Here is a 19636-nt window from a genome sequence, read left to right as displayed (position 1 = left end):
TGACACTGTTAAAAGTAAAAAAAAAAAAAAAAAAAAAAAAAAAAAAAAAAAAAAAACAGTATTTCTTGCTAGAAAAGGACTTGGAACCCCCAAACATTACGTTTTTTTGTAGCAGAGACCCTAGGGAATAAAATTGCGTTAGTTGCAATTTTTTATGTTAGACTATTTGTGCAGCGGTTTTTTAAAAACACAATTTTTTTGATAAAAAAATAAATAAAAAAAATAAAAATAAAAAAAAACACACAACATAATATATACCCCAATTTTTTGTAAAATGTTTAAGAGGTTATGCCAAGTAAATAGATACCCAACATGTTCTACTTTAAAATTGCACACGCAAATCTCCATAGGGGAGGTTTTAGCCACTTAAGCCCCGGAAGATTTTACCCCCTTCCTGACCAGGGCCTATTTTGCGATTCGGCACTGCGTGAATTTAACGGACAATTGCGCGGTCGTACGACGCTGTACCCAAACTAATTTGACGTCCTTTCTTTCCCCCACAAACAGAGCTTTCTTTTGGTGGTATTTGATCACCTGTGCGATTTTTTGATCATGCGCTATAAACAAAAAAAGAGTGTCAATTTTGCAAAAATAGCAATATTTTTCACATTTATTATGAAACTCCCCCCCCCCCCCCCCCCCAAAAAAAAAATGTAAAAATCAAAATTTTAAACATTTCCGGTCAATTTGTTTTATGCTACATATGTTTGGTAAAAAAAAAAAAAAAAAAAAAAAAAAAAAAAAAAAAAAAAAAAAATCGCAAAAAGCGTATTTTGATTGGTTTGCGCAAAAGTTATCGCGTTTACTAACAAAGGGGAAGATTGTCATTTTTGTTGGTTTTTTTTTTTAACGCGTAATGGCGGCGATCTGCGATTTTTTTTGCAGTACTGTGACATTGCGGCGGACAGATCGGACCCCTGACTGACATTGACACTTTTGGGGTTACCAGTGACATTATTGCAGTAATCAGTGCTATACATATGCACTGTTACTGCAAAATGACACTGGTATTTAAGGGGTTAACTTTATTTGAGAGGGAGGGGCTGTGTGTGTCCCTAAGGGCGTGATTCTAAATGTGATTGGCTGTGGCTTGAGCTGTAGAAACAGTGATCAACGGTCCTAAATAGAACCCTGTGATCACCATTCATACACAGGGGAGAATGACAGGCGGTTTGTTTACACTAGCCGCCTGACTTTCTCCCTCTGCAGCGATTACACGCGCAGGGGGGGTCCGAGACCACGCGGGAGCGCGCCTCCGGGGGCGCTCGCTCCCTAGACCCTCACAGGCTAGCGACGTAGATCTACGTCACTCTGCCTGTGAGGGGCTGACTGCCGCATTAAATATACTGTGAGCAGTCGGCAAGTGGTTAAATGCCTTTACAGGTTGGCTGTTCAGAGTTCGCGTTTAAACACCGTTTACATATGTGTGCGGGACCTACGTATGCATTCGCTTCTGCGCAAGAGCACGGAGGGATGGAAGCCCTTTTATTTTTTTTCTTATTTTACTTTTGTATTTTTAGTCTTTTACACTTTTTTTACAATTACAAGGAATGCAAACATCCTTTGTAATAGAAATAAGAGATGACAGGTCCTCTTTATGGAGAGATCTCAAGAAGACCCCAAGTCTCTTCTTTACCTTTAAAAGCAAAAAAAAAAAACTTCCAGCCTGGACTGGAAGGGATGTCATGACGTCACTACAGTCCTCCAAGGCCATAGAGTCACCTAAGGGAGCAGCCGGCCACACTGTCGGATCGTTTCGCAGGCAAAGCGGAAACGGTAAGCCCGAGAAACAACAGCGAGCAGCCGGGGGTGTGGCGTCCCCGCCCGCCGCTTCAGAAAGCAGTCCAGCGACTCATGAGCCGCTCAGGACGTTTTCATAAGAAAGCCAGCCACTGGCTGCAAAAAAATCATACCGCGCGTATGGCTAATATTTTCAGCCATAATCCCGGTAAACCACTTGCAAACCGCAACGTATACATATTTGTATTACAGTCGGCATGTGGTTAAGAACAATTGGCTCCTTGTGCTGCTTGTCCCTCTCACAATCCAGCCCTGCTGTAAAGGGACCACAGAAAGCTGATTCCAGGTCAAATACAGGTACACGGTTTGCATTTAAAAAAATATATGTAATGATGAAATAATGAGTATGGAGCTGCAATAATCTGTTTTTTACATGTCAGCGTATTGATCGCGGGCAGAATTGCCGCGATTCCACCCGCGATCCGGAAATCATTGCAAATTGCAGGACACTTGTGCGTTGCCCGTGATTTGCAATAGCACCCCAAATGCTGTGCGATGTTGCCGCGATTTCCGCCTGCTGAATCCCAGTAACATTGCGCAAAGAAAATCGCGGGACGCATTACGCTCCAAAGAAGCTCTTGTACTTTTTTGGGCGTAATGCGTCCTGTGATTATTTTTTTTGCGCGATGTTACCGCGATTCGGCAGGCGGAAATCGCGGCAACATCGCACAGCGTTTGGGGTGCTATTGCAAATCACGGGCAACGCACAGGCGTTCCGCGATTTGCAATGATTTCCGGATCGCGGGCAGAATCGTGGCGATTCTGCCCGCGATCAATACGCTGACATGTGAATGCAGCCTTATATTGGCCTAGAACTCAGCTTTAATAAAAACGTGCAATGAGAAAATGATGGGGGGGGGGGGCACCAAGTAACATTTTCATAAGGAAAGTTCCCTCCCCTCATTTCTTTATTGAAATGAAAACCAACACAGTAGATAACACTTATATTACCATAGATTAACACTATACTGCAAAAATAAAAAACATTTACAGAGCAGGATGGTGTCTGACATTTCAACAAAATTACTTTTACTGTTTTTCTCTTTTTTTTTTACTTTATTTGAAGTGACACTTCATGAATGCCTCTGCCTGGCAGTGCGGTGTATTGCGCTGCTGTGCAGGCATGCGGCATGGAAAAATGCAGTAATGCTACTTATTTCGATACTGCACATCACACCAGCATTGTGGTGTGAATGGGGAACATAGAAAACAATTGTTTTTAATGTGCCTTAGCAATGACCCTTGTTTATCCAATGCAGGTCACCGCAGATCGTGTATTCTTGTGTTAGAGAGGGTAATAATCCAAAATGAAGGTCCAGTGATCGAAAACACCTTTGACACTTGTTTTTTTTTTTTTTGCATCAAAAAGGATTTCAACTGCAGATAAAATAGCTCACAATGGAGTTTAGTAAATGTCCCTCGTAGACAGAACAACAAATACAAACTAGCCGAAACCACAAACAGGAACAGAAAGCGGGATATAACAAAAGGAAAGACTACTGGGGCTCTTAAAGATGATATAGGAGAGGCTCCTCTCCTGTACTGAAATCTCTTACTGATTTTACTGCACCGCGAGCTTCTCACATTGTGCATTAGATGCTGCAGCAAGTCAGATAGAGCCTTTACTACTATGGGTGGGGGAGTGGTGTGAAGGGGGGCAGAGGACCACGCTGTGGTGGAGTGGTGTGAAAGGAGGGCGGAGGACACTGCTGTGGTGGAGTGGTGTGAAAGGAGGGCGCAGAGGACACTGCTGTGGTGGAGTGGTGTGAAAGGAGGGCGGAGGACACTGCTGTGGGGGAGTGGTGTGAAAGGAGGGTGCAGAGGACACTGCTGTGGGGGAGTGATGTGAAAGGAGGGCGGAGGACACTGCTGTGGGGGAGTGGTGTGAAAGGAGGGTGCAGAGGACACTGCTGTGGGGGAGTGGTGTGAAAGGAGGGTGCAGAGGACACTGCTGTGGGGGAGTGGTGTGAAAGGAGGGCGGAGGACACTGCTGTGGGGGAGTGGTGTGAAAGGAGGGCGCAGAGGACTCCGCTGAGGGGGGAGTGGAGTGAAAGGAGGGCGAAGGACACTGCTGTGGGGGGAGTGGTGTGAAAGGAGGGCGCAGAGGACACTGCTGTGGTGGAGTGGTGTGAAAGGAGGGCGCAGAGGACACTGCTATGGGGGAGTGGTGTGAAAGGAGGGTGCAGAGGACTCCGCTGTGGGGGAGTGGTGTGAAAGGAGGGTGCAGAGGACTCCGCTGTGGGGGAGTGGTGTGAAAGGAGGGCGCAGAGGACTCCGCTGTGGGGGAGTGGTGTGAAAGGAGGGCGCAGAGGACTCCGCTGTGGGGGGAGTGGTGTGAAAGGAGGGCGCAGAGGACTCCGCTGTGGGGGGAGTGGTGTGAAAGGAGGGCGCAGAGGACACTGCTGTGGTGGAGTGGTGTGAAAGGAGGGCACAGAGGTCTCCGCTGTGGGGGAGTGGTGTGAAAGGAGGGCACAGAGGTCTCCGCTGTGGGGGAGTGGTGTGAAAGGAGGGCGCAGAGGACTCCGCTGTGGGGGAGTGGTGTGAAAGGAGGGCGCAGAGGACTCCGCTGTGTGGGAGTGGTGTGAAAGGAGGGCGCAGAGGACACTGCTGTAGGGGAGTGGTGTGAAAGGAGGGGGCAGAGGACTCCGCTGTGGGGGAGTGGTGTGAAAGGAGGGCGCAGAGGACATTGCTGTGGGGGAGTGGTGTGAAAGGAGGGCGCAGAGGACACCTCTGTGGCAGAGGGGGGCAGAGGAAACCCCTGTGGTGGGATGAAGTGAAAGAGGGGGCAGAGGACACCGCTGTGGAGGGATGATGTGATGGGGGGAGGGGCAGAGGATAACGCTGCGGCGGAATAATGTAAAAAGGGGCAGAGGAAACAGCTCTGGTGGGATCATGTGCAGGGGGGCTGAGGACACCTCGGTGGTGGGATCATGTGAAGAGGTGGCAGAGCACACCGCTGTGGCGGGATGATTTGAAGGGGGGGGGGCCCCCAAGGACACTGTTGTGACAGGATGACAGGACGGCGGGATGACAGGAGACACTGCTGTGAACAGGGGATTGGGATATGCAGGGGGACTGAGGATGTAGGGGGTAGGATTGTGATACAAGAGGAGGGGGGGCTGTGTGATGTGAAGGACCAGAGTAAATCGCACAAACTCGCCATTCAGACCCCTGCTGGAAAAAAATTTTTAGTGATCGGACCTCTGTAAATTCAATTCAATACCCCCGATATACAGGTATAACCTAACATGCAGAGTGACAGCAACTGCTGCCACCCACATGGGAAAAGAAAAAAAGAAGAAGGTTTAAGCCGAGGTACTCTGCGAGATTGCAGGTCTCACGTTTAACCAAAAATGCTGGGAAGTGACAGTGCACAGAGTGTCGAAACCACAACTGTGTTGTCACTCCCAGCACCCAAATGCAAGGCCTGCAGGTCACAAGAGGAAGCTGGGGTCACTGTGACATCTCACAGAATACAGTAGTAAATGCTACATGCCTGTAATGCAAAGTATCGTTGGCACACTTGTGTAGAATACATTTAAAAAAAAAAAAAAAAAAACACAGCTTAGAAGAGAACCATTCTCCTCTCTCTGAATCATTAGGGCTCGATTCACATATATGTGAATTGGATGCCTTTTGAACCGCATGCGTTTTTTTTTATGTCCTTGCATAGGATTGGTTGTTCTTTGCAAAATGAAGCCTTACCTCATTTACTAAGCTCTGGAGCAACTGCACTTTGCAAACTGCACAGGCTATTTGCCTTTAGCAAACCAATCCTATTGAGTTCTATGTTCAGAATTCATTTTAGCATGTATTGTGCTCCTACTACAGAAGTTGACACCCTTTATCATATATTGGCCAGAACTGAAAATTGCAGTTGTGATACAAAATCAGGTCCTGAGCCTTGCAGATTCGCATCAGAACTGCATCAAAAAACGCACCTGAAAAGCTGAACAAATACTTTTATTCCCAGATAAAAACATACATACAATTCAACATGTGTGAGCCCAGTCTAAAATAGTAAACCCTAATTAAATCACATTCAATTAGAACTAAAGGCAAAGCTTTTTTCCTTCTGGGATAGAGTAAAGGGGCATTTGTAACCCCTGTCAGTTTCTTTTTGCCATCTGTGTCCCATTGGGGAGATTTGACTTTACTTCCTGTCCTACATCCGAAACAGAAACAGAGGAAATCCTTCCAAAGTGAGGGAATTTTGTGGTGGTCACTGAACTAGTGTCCCCGCTATATGATTTTCCCTCTATTCTTGTTCTGGGGACAACCCAAAACGTGGGATTTTCCTTTACCTTCACTTTCGGTGATGACAAGAAACATGACAAAGAATGAATTTTCCTACTGGTTGCCATACAAACTGATAAATTATAGATTTCTTTTCCGATCAATAGGAATAATTTATTTAAAAGTGGACAACCGATATGATGAATATGCCACACAAAAAGAAATGGATTCCAAGCAACAGATAAAATATGATTGTCATTTTTGGCAACGATTGTCATTTTTGGAACGATTGTAAGTTATTGTGTGTTTTCACCATACAATCTCATATTCTGATCAATAGAAAGACAACTATTCATGAAGTATTTCAGTGCAAAATTATTAATTTTCTGCCCTGGCCAAACAACTCAGTTTGCACGAATCCAATCAAAATGGTGTCTAAATTGATTTGAAGGGAAATTATGGCTTTTCTTGTTTGCAGGACGATTGGATAAACAAATCAAATCAAAGTGTCCAGTGCCACCATTACGGAGACACAGACAGCAATTAACCACTTAAAGCGGAGTTCCAGGCACAAAAATCGATATTTTTTTTTTGTGCCCCTCCGCTAGTTAGACATCACCTGAAAAGGAATTGGATAGTTTTTTTTTTTTTTGTTTACTCACCTTGTAGTTGAAGATCGTAAATACTCACCTCAGAGTACTTCCTCCCTCAGCGCCGCGGCTCACCCGTCACTTCCTGTCTCGCGATGATTCCTGGGAGCTGAACGTCATCGCTCCCAGGAATCAATGCGACGGCACCGGCCCCGCTCGTCACTTCCGGGCGACGCCGCATTCCCCTGCTAAACAGCTTCTGGGCATGCCCAGAAGCTGTGGAGGAATGCAGCGCCGCACCGGAAGTGACGAGAGGGGCCGGTGCAGGTGCATTCTGGGAGAAAAAGACGCGGAAGAAGACGCAGAAGAGGACCGCGCCGGCTTCAGCTGCCCACAAGAGAGATGGAAATGCTGTGGAAGAAATTTTATAAGTAAGTATTTCTTCTAAAAGGTAAGTGCGAACCGGGACAGATCAGAGGCTAGCCATTGTGGAATGTGCTAGCCCTGACTGTCCCGGGGGTATGTTTATTGAAAAATGACTTCTGTGCCCAGAACTCCGCTTTAAGGACCAAGCCTATTTCTGACATTTGTGGCTTGCAAGTTAAAATAATTTTTTTTTGGGCTAGAAAATTACTCAGAACCCCTAAAACTCATATTATATATATACATATATATATATATATATATATATATATATATATATATATATATATATATACACATACATACATACACACACACACACACACACACACACACACACACACACACACACACACACACACACACAGGTCCCTCTCAAAAAAATTAGCATATTGTGATAAAGTTCATTCTTTTCTGTAATGTACTGATAAACATTAGACTTTCATATATTTTAGATTCATTACACACAACTGAAGTAGTGCAAGCCTTTTATTGTTTTAATATTGATGATTTTGGCATACAGCTCATGAAAAACCAAAATTCCTATCTCAAAAAATTAGCATAATCATGAAAAGGTTCTCTAAACGAGCTATTAACCTAATCATCTGAATCAACTAACTCTAAACACCTGCAAAAGATTCCTGAGGCTTTTAAAAACTCCCAGCCTGGTTCATTACTCAAAACCGCAATCATGGGTAAGACTGCCGACCTGACTGTTGTCCAGAAGGCCATCATTGACACCCTCAAGCAAGAGGTTAAGACACAGAAAGAAATTTCTGAACGAATAGGCTGTTCCCAGAGTGCTGTATCAAGGCACCTCAGTGGGAAGTCTGTGGGAAGGAAAAAGTGTGGCAGAAAAACGCTGCACAACGGGAAGAGGTGACCGGACCCTGAGGAAGATTGTGGAGAAGGACCGATTCCAGACCTTGGGGGACCTGCGGAAGCAGTGGACTGAGTCTGGAGTAGAAACATCTAGAGCCACCGTGTACAGGCGTGTGCAGGAAATGGGCTACAGGTGCCGCATTCCCCAGGTCAAGCCACTTTTGAACCAGAAACAGCGGAAAAAGCACCTGACCTGGGCTACAGAGAAGCAGCACTGGACTGTTGCTCAGTGGTCCAAAGTACTTTTTTTCGGATGAAAGCAAATTTTGCATGTCATTCGGAAATCAAGGTGCCAGAGTCTGGAGGAAGACTGGGAAGAGGGAAATGCCAAAATGCCTGAAGTCCAGTGTCAAGTACCATCAGTCAGTGATGGTCTGGGGTGCCATGTTAGCTGCTGGTGTTGGTCCACTGTGTTTTATCAAGGGCAGGGTCAATGCAGCTAGCTATCAGGAGATTTTGGAGCACTTCATGCTTCCATCTGCTGAAAAGCTTTATGGAGATGAAGATTTCATTTTTCAGCACGACCTGGCACCTGCTCACAGTGCCAAAACCACTGGTAAATGGTTTACTGACCATGGTATTACTGTGCTCAATTGGCCTGCCAACTCTCCTGACCTGAACCCCATAGAGAATCTGTGGGATGTTGTGAAGAGAAAGTTGAGACGCAAGACCCAACACTCTGGATGAGCTCAAGGCCGCTATCGAAGCATCCTGGGCCTCCATAACACCTCAGCAGTGCCACAGGCTGATTGCCTCCATGCCACGCCGCATTGAAGCAGTCATTTCTGCAAAAGGATTCCCAACCAAGTATTGAGTGCATAACTGAACATAATTATTTGAAGGTTGACTTTTTTTTGTATTAAAAACACTTTTTTTTATTGGTCGGATGAAATGGTTTGGGGTGAGCTGGACCGCAGAGTGAAGGCAAAAAGGGCCAACAAGTGCTAAGCATCTCTGGGAACTCCTTCAAGACTGTTGGAAGACCATTTCAGGTGACTACCTCTTGAAGCTCATCAAGAGAATGCCAAGAGTGTGCAAAGCAGCAATCAAAGCAAAAAAGGTGGCTACTTTGAAGAACCTAGAATATGACATATTTTCAGTTGTTTCACACTTTTTTGTTATGTATATAATTCCACATGTGTTAATTCATAGTTTCGATGCCTTCAGTGGGAATCTACAATTTTCATAGTCATGAAAATAAAGAAAACTCTTTGAATGAGAAGGTGTGTCCAAACTTTTGGTCTGTACTGTATATTTGTTTAGCAGAGAACCTAGAGAATAAAATTGAAATATTTTATGTCACACTGTATTTGCGCAGTGGTCTTTCAAATGCAATTTATAGGAAAAAAATACACTCCGATGAATAAAAAAAACAAAAACAGTTAAGTTAGCCCAGTTTTTTTGTATAATGTGAAAGATGTTACACCAAGAATCGATGACAGAAACGTAATCTTTATTTTAGGTAAAATATTTGTGATTCTCATTTTATCAAGAATCGTGCAGCTCTAGCCAGTACCAGTGTGCAAAGGTGTATAAAATAAATCAGCTCTAATGTTGGGTGTCCTACATGTGTCAATGCAGATGCATTATGCAAAACTATTATTTTCTTTTACATTTTAGAATGGAGAGCCTCGAGGCTGTGCATAATTTTAAAGGGTGCCTTGACTGAAAAAAAGATTGAGAAAAGCTGGTCTATACCACTGATTTTAGTTACCAGAGTCTTGCCATCTTCAGAAGATTTCTGATGACTCTGTAGTAGTGGGATACATCAGGGATGGGGAAGAGACCACGTATAGGACTGTGGTGGAGAACTCAGTCACATGGTGTGAGGATCCTCATCTGTATCTAAATGTGACAAAGAAGCTGGTTGTGGATTTGAGAACGAGGAAGGCACCGGTGACCCCTATTCCAATCCGAGGAGTGGGTGTGGATGTAGCAGACAAGTTATCTGGGGGTGCATATAGATAATAAGCTTGATTGGAGCAAGAACACTGAGGTGCTCTATAGAAAGGGCTAGAGCCGTCTCCACTATTTGAGGAGGCTAAGGTCTTTAAGCATCTGCCAGAAGATGCTGAAGATGTTTTTGGAGTCTGTGGTGGGCCAGTGCTCTCCTGTAAGCCGTGGCATGCTAGGGAAGCAGACTAAAGGCCCGTACACAAGTACCGATCGTCGGCAGACAAGCGTCGGCCGACAAACGATCTGCCGATTGTACGCTTGTTAGTATGATGCCTCCGACAGCCGTCAGCGCACATTCTGCCGACAAGAATCTGTCATGCAAGCATTAAAATTTTTGTATGCCGACACCAGAGCGGCCGATTGTTCGCCAGTCAGTACAGAATTCGGCCGACAGACCGAAGATTTGCAAGACTGGGCATGCTCAGAAAAGAAAAAACACAGGGAAAGTTAACCATTACATGACATCACTTCTGCAGTCGGCGGACAAAATTCTTGTGCTGTCTTTGCACTTTTCAACAGACACCGACAGCCCGGGGACAAAAGATGGCCGATCGTTCGCCGACGATCGGTACGTGTGTACGGGGCTTTAGGGTGGCCAACACCATTAGACTCAACAAACTGATTTGCAAGGCCATTTATGTTGTTGGATTGGAGTCTTTAACAGTGTTATGCCTCGTACACACGCAACGATGATCGGCCGACCGATCGTCATACTTTTGTCCAGTGTTGTTGTGTTGGTTGAAATTTGCTCTAGACTGCACACTAATTTTTTCGGCCAACAAAAACCAACTTCAGAAGTGATGTCATGTGCTGGTTTACTTTCCGTGTGTTTTTTCCTTCTCTGAGCATGCCCAGTCTTGCTCATCTGATTTTTGTCTGCCGAAATCTGTACTGACGAACAATCGGCCGTTCTGTTGACGGCCAACAAAAATTTTATAGCATGCACACCAGATTTTTTTCGGCCGAAAAGTCGGAGTCGGTTGTCGGAAACATCATACTAACAAGCCGAAAAACGGCTGATCGGACGTTGGCCAAAAATTCCCGGCCAATAATCGATGCGTGTGTATGAGGCATTAGAGTAGAAAATTCGTCCAAAAGTACCTTCAATCTTGGACAACTTCTCCCACCCACTCCACAATACGCTGGTCAGTCTGAGAAGTACCTACAGTGATAGATTGTTAGCAGCAGGATGCATCACAGGAAATCATTTTTGCCTGTGACCATCATATTATATAATTCTTCTCTGTAAGGGAGGGATGTGAAGATTTAATTCTGGTGATTGATCAGGATTTTAGGTTTTCATAGTATGTTGGTATGGTTAATTATTTGGGGCAATGTTCAAGAAAGTGGTGTATTTTCATTTGGTAGTTTTATTTTCTGTTATTTATTCTATGTTATATTTTAATTGAAGGTGTGTTTTTTTTTTTTTTTAGAGAGTAGTTTTATCTAAATTTTTTTTTTTTGGGTGTTAATACCATTATTGTTGTGTCTTTGTATCTTGTTCAGTTCAATGTTGATATCTTGTGTTCTCTTTGTGGAGTGTGGCTGTGTCGCAACAATTTCCCAATTTCCCTTTGGGAAAGTAAAGTAAAATGTAAAGTAAACCAAAATACTTACCTTTCTCTCCCATTCCAGCGAGCTTCACTGTGTGGCTCTACCTGGCTTGTGAAGTGTCTTTTTTTTTAATCAAGAAGTTGTTTTATTGAGAAGTTACACACAATTACATATACTGTCGTCATAATCGCAAAGAAAAATAATTTGTGAAGTGTCTTTAGTTAAAACGTCCCCACTGGGCCCGCTTATGTGGTGGCCCCATTTGTCCCTATGGAGTCTCTTCTCACTACAACCAAGTGGTTATAGTCTGTCTCGTTGGGTCCGATGTCCTACTCCATAAAAAACTATGCTTTTCGAACACTGCACTGATAAAGCCTGAAACTGCTGTATGCAATTTGGAATAAGCAGCTCTAAAATATCAGGCTATATTAGCACTATACACCAACAGTTCTGGATGTGCTTGGTTCCACACACTGCTCTAAAATGAGGAATACTCCTCTAGTTCTTGGGATTTATGATGGAATGAGACACGCAATTACCTCCTGTTCTTACAAGGCTTTACTGATACAGAGGGCTTTTTAATGCCTTTTGTCTCTTCTCAACATAACCTGTATGATGATGTCTTAACCACTTAAGCCCCAGAAGATTTTACCCCCTTTCTGACCAGGGCCTATTTTGCGATTCGGCACTGCGTGACTTTAACGGACAATTGCGCGGTCATGCGATGCTGTACTTAAACGAATTTAACGTCCTTTTTTTCCCACAGACAGAGCTTTATTTTGGTGGTATTTGATCACCTGTGCGATTTTTTGATCATGCGCTATAAACCAAAAAAGAGCGTCAATTTTGCAAAAACAACAATATTTTTCACTTTTTAATACGAAATTCCCCAAAAAAAAAAAAAATGTAAAAATCAAAATTTAACATTTTCGGCCAATTTGTTTTATGCTACATATATTTGGTTAATAAAAAAAAAAAAAAAAATAGCAAAAAGCGTATTTTGATAGGTTTGCGCAAAAGTTATCGTGTTTACTAACAAAGGGAAAGATTTGTCATTTTTGTTTTTTTTTTTAACGCGTAATGGCGGCGATCTGCTATTTTTTTTTTGCGGTACTGCGACATTGCAGCGGACAGATAGGACCCTTGACTGACATTTTTGACACTTTTTGGGGTTACCAGTGACATTTCTACAGTAATCAGTGCTATACATATGCACTGTTACTGTAAAATTACACTGGCAGTGAAGGGGTTAACTTTTGAGAGGGAGGGGTGGTGTGTGTCCCTAGGGGCGTGATTCTAACTGTGATTGGCTGTGGCTTGAGGTGTAGGAACAGTGATCAACGGTCCTACATAGTAGAACCGTATGATCACTGTTCTTACACAGGGGAGAATGACAGGCGGCTTATTTACATCAGCTGCCTGTCTTTCTCCCTCTGCACCGACGAACGCCGAGTGACCGGCGGACATTGGGTCTGCCGGTCACACGCGCGGGGGGGGGGGGGGGGGGGGGGGGGGGGGGGGCGTCCTCCCTGGACCCTCACAGGCTAGCGACGTAGTACTACGTCGCTCTGCCTGTGAGGGGCTGACCGCCGATGTAAATAGTCGTGCGGCGGTCGGCAAGCAGTTAAAGTGGTAGTAAACAGTTATACCACTTCTAACTACTGGTAAACCTATAAGTCTTACCTGTACGTACTGTGAATATCTCCTGAATATCTCCTGAACTTGCACTGTTTAGGAGATATTCAAAGTGCATGCAGCCAGTGACTTCTGAAGATCCGTCCCATGCGTTAAACTGCGTTCCCGTACGCATGCACGGGAGTGACATCATCACGCCCCCAGCCCCTCATGTAGCCGGATGCTGCAAACCCCAAAAGTTAGACGGGGGAAGATAGAAGCCCTTTTAAGCGGTGACACATGGCATTGGAAGGCTTAGTTTTGAGGCAAGGCTCTCATAATGTGTTAGTATGTGATGCATACTAGTACATTATGACATTGCCTTGCAAATAATTTTTTTTTTCTCCTTTCAACTGCAGTTTACTACCACTTTAATGATTGATAGCCAAAACACTTACACATACTAACGGTTGCTGCAATGGAAAAACATTTCAGAGCTATTCTGCCAGGAAGCCGTCAATGCAGACAATCAATCATAGGCAGTGAAGGCAATTCCTGCTCTGCTACATGCCCATTGTATTTGTGGGGATGTGGGGCATGCCTCTGCTACCTAGGATTGGCTGTCTGCTTTGACCACCTCTGGGTGGGATAGCTCAGATGGGTTTGGACTGGTTTCTGAACCAGTCCTGAGCTCATCCCTAGTCATCATGTCCTTTACTGTTGGCTCTTACTTCTTGCTATCCTGCCAGTACAAAACATGCAACACCTGAAATATAAAGTTGCGGATCCTTACTGCAGCATAAAATGGTAATGTGTGGGCAGCGTTCAATACATTAATACTCTGACCCCGGGCTGCGTTATGGGGCAGATCAATAACATACTTGACTCAGAAGAAGTGGGTGGAATGATGCTGGCTGCCAGTCAGCCTCAGTAACTGGTGGCATCTAGTGGCAAAAAAACTTTTTGTGGGGGGACAGCACCAAAATTGAAGGAAAGGATTAAAGCATAAACAGCTTTTTTTTTTCCACATGCTTGCCTGTCTTTTTTCATTTTCTTAAAAGCTGATATTCTGCTTTCAATACATCTTAAGTCAAAACTTTTTTTGCGAATATTAGATGGAGTAAGGAAGAGTTAAAAGCTTTTATGCATTTATTGGTGTTGCCCTGAGATGGGGAGATTAACTGTCCCAAAAACATGCCACCATCGTATACAGTGCCAGGGAATCCCACCATTGACTGCCATCACTGAAAGAGCAAGTGAGGTCTTTTCTCATGAAAGGGACTCCTACTCTGGTGATAAAGGATGAGATTTCCCCTCGCTTTACAAAAATTAGGAAAGGAGGGGAAATAATTCTGAATAGACATTTAGACAGCAGTGGAAACCTGGGGTTCTAACCCCTCTGCATTCTATCCAAAACTGAACAGAAAAAAAAAATTATTTAATTCCAGTTTAACTCAAACTGTGTAAGTATCTTCCATGACAATAAAAAATGTAACATTTGTCGTCAGGAGATTGGCTTTAAGCAGATGGAAATAATTCTCAGCTTCGTATATTCTTGACAGCGTACTCAAAGGCAGAATTACATTTTAATCTTGCTTCCTGCAGGACACTCGATTAGAATCGCTATGTAACTTTGGTTACAAAACACTTAAGTCCTCAGGACATCCGCACATTACATGCTGTATTAAAGTGGTTGTAAACCTTTGAGGTGAGGGGCCTCAGGTGATACAAATCCTTCTACATAAGTTGCACCCGTTATTCTTCTCTACATCTGTTTAGGTCACGAACTTAGACCACTTATATAAGCTTCCCGAAAATGGGGCGGGAAGTGCAGTTAAACTCTGCAGAGCTCAGGGAGAGAGCTGATTGGAGGGAAGGGGCACACCCCCTTCACACAGCAACAGAGCGGAGGCTGCTGTCAATCATAGGCTGCATGCTGGAGCTACCTTCCATATAATCCTCTCTCTCTTGGTGTCAGGAAATTTTTTAGAAGCAATTCATGTTGATAGAGGAATGAGGCAGCCAGAAATGGCACTTTGTGCACTGGACTGAGACAAGTAGACACTATAGAGCAGTGGTCCCTAAACTGCGGCCCTTTGCTTGCTTTTATCTGGCCCCAGGCACACAATTTCATCCACTGATACCAAAGATGGGCCGTGTTTTTTGTTCCTACTGACATCGAGACCTTTTCTACTTTCAATAGCCATAGTCTGGACCCCCAAAAGTCTCAAGGACACTAAACTGGCTCTTTGTTTTGAAATTTTGCTATAGAGGGATACGCTTTGTTCATATTTCATGTCAGAGGTTTACAACCACTAAGTTTTTCACAAGCATCCCAACTTAGAGAAACAAACCTAAGACAAAGGCCTGGTAAAGACATAATTATGAATACTGTTTATGATAATCTTCAAGAAATTAGTATTTGTGGTTACATTAGCCGAATAAAAAGATGAGCTACACTCTTTAAAGAAGTAGTGCACTTTACCATTTGTTAAAGGCAGGAAAAAAGTAGAGTAGATCCCTTGACCTTTTTCCTTTCTCTTGCCGTTCACAGAGATCGGGATAGTCACCTAACAGCATGGCAAGTCCATCCTGCTTGGGTCCCCCCACTGTACTCTCAAGTTTACCTGAGAGAGAATACATGGAGGATGCCATTTGCAAGCTTTAGCAATGCTCCCTGACACTGTCCATGCTCCAAGGCTGTTCCCGACTTCCTCATTGGTCAGGTGCTGGCATTCCTCTTTAGGGTGGAACGACACTGCCTATTTCCTCTGAAATCAGTCTGTTAAACACCCTCCCAACCTCTAATTTTTGTTGTCCCCAGAAAAGTAATAGAGGGAAAAATCGTCCAATGTGGGCACTAGTTCTGGTGACCTGGGGGTCCCAAGGGATTACCTTAATTTGCAGGGATTTCCTTTCACTTCCTGTTTGACTATTGGACATGAAGGGAAAAATCTAAAATGGGACACAGATAGCAAAAAAAAAAAAAAAAAAGTTTTGCCAATAGTTCTACTTTAAGGTTTATTCTTCTGGCCCCCATGGGTGATTAGAGCAGTGAGGGTGCAGGGACAGCAAGTTCATCCATCTAATAGGATGTAATAGTGTTATGGTCACTAAGCAGGTTTCTCCTTGAGTGTTGCTCTTGGACACAGCTGCATTTTAATGGAACCCTACATAGTTGTTGGTAAACCTTATTGATCCGACCGATTCATCTAAAAACAGTCTTAGCAAGAGTACTGAGCCAGGAGATGGTAGTATTTGACTTTTTCTCACACAGATGAAAAGTGACACAGCCTGTCCTGTAAAAGTACAAATCAAAAGCAAGCAAGGCTCATTCTCTAAATAGAAAACAGCACAAGTGTTTTAGGTCCATGGTACCTGGAAATCCCCCCCCCCCCCCCCAATCCACATAAAGGGCACACATGCATGCAGTTTACCTATTGTGTCTGGCAGGTCCAAGAGCTCGTTGTGCTGCAGATCCAAGTTGGTAATCTGGGTGCAGTTCCCAATCTCTTTCGGAAGATGTTCCAGCTGATTGTGAGCGACATCCAGTGTGATGAGGTTACACAATTCCCCTGCAAGGACACACAACACACACACAATGAATACATACCCAGCATCTCATGACCCAACACAACCCCTTACCAAGTACAAATGTAGTTATCAGTAGGGTAGATCATGCAAGAAATAGCACACAAGCTTGTTGGTTGTCTTATTCTAATACTATGGGCATTAATATGGAGTTGGCTCCCCTCTGTGGAAGGCCCCTAACACTTTACGGAAGGCTTTCTGCAAGATTTTGGAATGTGTCAATGGGAATTTGTGCCCATTTTTGAGGTCAGGTACTGAAGTTGTGTGAGAAGACCTGGCTCAAAGTTGGGATTGCAATTTGTCCCAAAGGTGTTCAGTAGGACTGAGGTCAGGCAATCGCTTCTAAAACCAGCCATACACGGTGCAAATTTATTTTCTGCCACCACGGGTTGTAGGAAAGAAATTCACTTAATTCCCCCATCAACACAGACAGTGTGATCCTTCCGGTCAAAGCAACGTAATGTCCCTGAGGGGGAAGCAATCCCCTCTGAGACAGCGACTATTGCTAGTGGCTATACCAGCTGCTAGCGATAATCGCATTTAAGATCTGGCAGGCTGGCTGTACCCAAATTTATTGATCAACTTAGTACTTTCTGCCTGCCATGGTTTTAATCTCGGCCAAGTCAGATTAAAACTGCCTACAGCCAACCTTAGAGAGAAATTGCCAGTAAAATCATTAGCTACAAATGATTTATTATTATACATTGTACATTCACATCAGTCCCTGCCCTCAAGGAGCTTACAATCTATGGTCCCTAACTCACATACATACACAGTAGGGCCAATTTTCTTATACAGGATCCAATTAACCTACCAGCATGTCTTTTGGAGTGTGGGAGGAAACCAGAGTACCCCGAGGAAACCCACGCAGGCACAGGGAGAACATGCAAACTCCAGGCAGGTAGTGTCATGGTTGGGATTCGAACCAGTGACCCTCTTGCTGCTAGGTGAAAGTGCTAACCACTACACCACTGTGCCGCCCACAAATCACTGTTAATTGCCGGCATTAGCAAATCGTAACAGCAATTCATCTTCTTAGACATGTAGAAAGAGGTCACCACTCCAAGCCTGTACTGAAAATTCTCCATACAGGTGTCGATCAACTGAAACCCAACTGCACTCTATGAACTTTATAGGAAAGAAGGAAGTTGCACACCAATGGTGCCAGATCACATCCAACTTTTAGGCCCTGTTCCCACCGGAGCAACTTTCAGCTTGTAAAAACACTCAGCTCTGAAGCTCCAAAACGCTCAAAAGGCAAAATTCCATTAATTTTAATGGGCCCCATTCACATCTGAGCGTTCTGCTGCCTGAAGCTCAAAAAAAGTACATGAGCTTCTTTTTGGCAGATTGCACGCGTTTTCGCCCCCACAGACTTCAATAGAAACGTCTGACTTGGGCAGAAAAACGCTCATAAAAATGCTCGTCAAATAGCAGCTCTCCACCCCTAATTTATTCTCCCTCTCCTCCCCCTTGTGCTTTTTATTGGCTAAACAAAAATGGCTGAAGCTGTAAAACAATTGCAATACACTTCTAAAACAAACTTGTAAAAAGCTGCAAAAAAAGCCCAAAAAATTTCAGTAAAATCTGTATGCTCAGGTGGGAATGGAGCCTAATAGATCAGGACACAACTTAATGTTTTAGTGAAGGTTAAAGAATTCATTTGGACCAAGCTGGTACTATCAAACTATCTGCTTCACTAACAGATGTAGTGGGTGTCAGCACTGCATGTAGCCACAGTTACATACAGTATACAGAGGAGTCCACGTGTGATGTCATTGCGACTGGCAGGACGGATGCCACTGCAGCTGGCTTGATTTTACTGCCTCATGGTAAGAGTGTTCTATTATTTTAATAAACAAACTGTTTTAAGCTATAAAGCTTGTTTGCATTTTACATATGCTCCCTTGGTGAGTGGATCTCACACAAAGAACGGTTCGGATCTCTGTAGGAGTCACGCAGACATGCCCAATGTGAAGCTTCCATTGTGGAGATTAAAGCGGAGTTCCGGGCACAGAAATGATTTTTTGCTGAACATACCCCCGGGACAGTCAGGGCTAGCACATTCCACAATGGCTAGCCTCTGATCTGTCCCGGTTCGCACTTACCTTTTAGAAGAAATACTTACTTAGAAAATTTCTTCCACAGCGTTTCCATCTCTGTTGTGGGCAGCTGAAGCCGGCGCGGTCCTCTTCTCTGTCTTCTTCCGCATCTTCGTGTCCCAGAATGCACTGCACCGGCCCCTCTCGTCACTTCCGGTGAGGCGCCGCATTCCTAAACAGCTTATGGCATGCCCAGAAGCTGTTTAGCAGGGGAATGCGTCGCCCGGAAATGACGAGCGGGGCCGGTGCCGTCGCATTGATTCCTGGGAGCTATGACGTTTAGCTCCCAGGAATCATCGCGAGGCAGGAAGTGACGGGGTGAGCCGCGGCTCCGAGGGAGGAAGCAGTCAGAGGTGAGTATTTACGATCTTCAATAAAAAGGTGAGCAAACAAAAAAAATAAAAATAACTATCCAATTCCTTTTCAGGTGAGCTCTACCTAGCGGAGGGGCACAAAAAAAAAAAAAAGGTTTTTGTGCCCGGAACTCCGCTTTAAGGTGCGGGCGGGCTTTGATCACCGTAATCGAGATCCATGCTGTTTGGTAAGAAGCCATTTCTCTACACTACGGAGCACGTTTTGCAGCACTGGAGCACATTTGGAGTGGTATTGGATTAGAAGCACTGAGCACTATCTTATTGGCACGTATATAGTGGACTCAAATTTTTGATTTTACGATTTATTGTCAATTTGTACAGCACATCATACAGGGCATTAGCACTTACACGTCATTTCTTTTTTCCCTCCTTTTTATCTGTATGAAGATATTGTGTTAGATCAATTAAGGTTGGATCGTATCACTTGGTTTTGTTTGATTTAAAAAGAAACAGTGCACCGTTTTTGGTTTTCATTTTTTTACATAGTTACATAGTAGGTGAGGTTGAATAAAGA

General features: G+C 44.1%; 1 protein-coding gene across 1 annotated transcript in view; it reads right to left on the bottom strand.

The window, feature by feature from the left end:
• Nucleotides 1-19636, bottom strand: part of SHOC2 (SHOC2 leucine rich repeat scaffold protein) — a 151972-nt gene that overhangs the window by 37346 nt on the left and 94990 nt on the right. The window contains exon 3 of the mRNA XM_082267557.1: nt 16493-16630. Within this exon, the coding sequence (XP_082123683.1) occupies nt 16493-16630 (138 nt within the window). The remainder of the gene's footprint in view (nt 1-16492; nt 16631-19636) is intronic.

The sequence above is a fragment of the Pelophylax lessonae genome (genome assembly GCF_965119305.1).
Source record: "Pelophylax lessonae genome assembly, chromosome: 9".
NCBI lineage: Eukaryota > Metazoa > Chordata > Amphibia > Anura > Ranidae > Pelophylax > Pelophylax lessonae.
The sequence above is the reverse complement of the archived record's forward strand: the minus strand, read 5'-3'. Positions and strand labels throughout refer to the sequence as shown.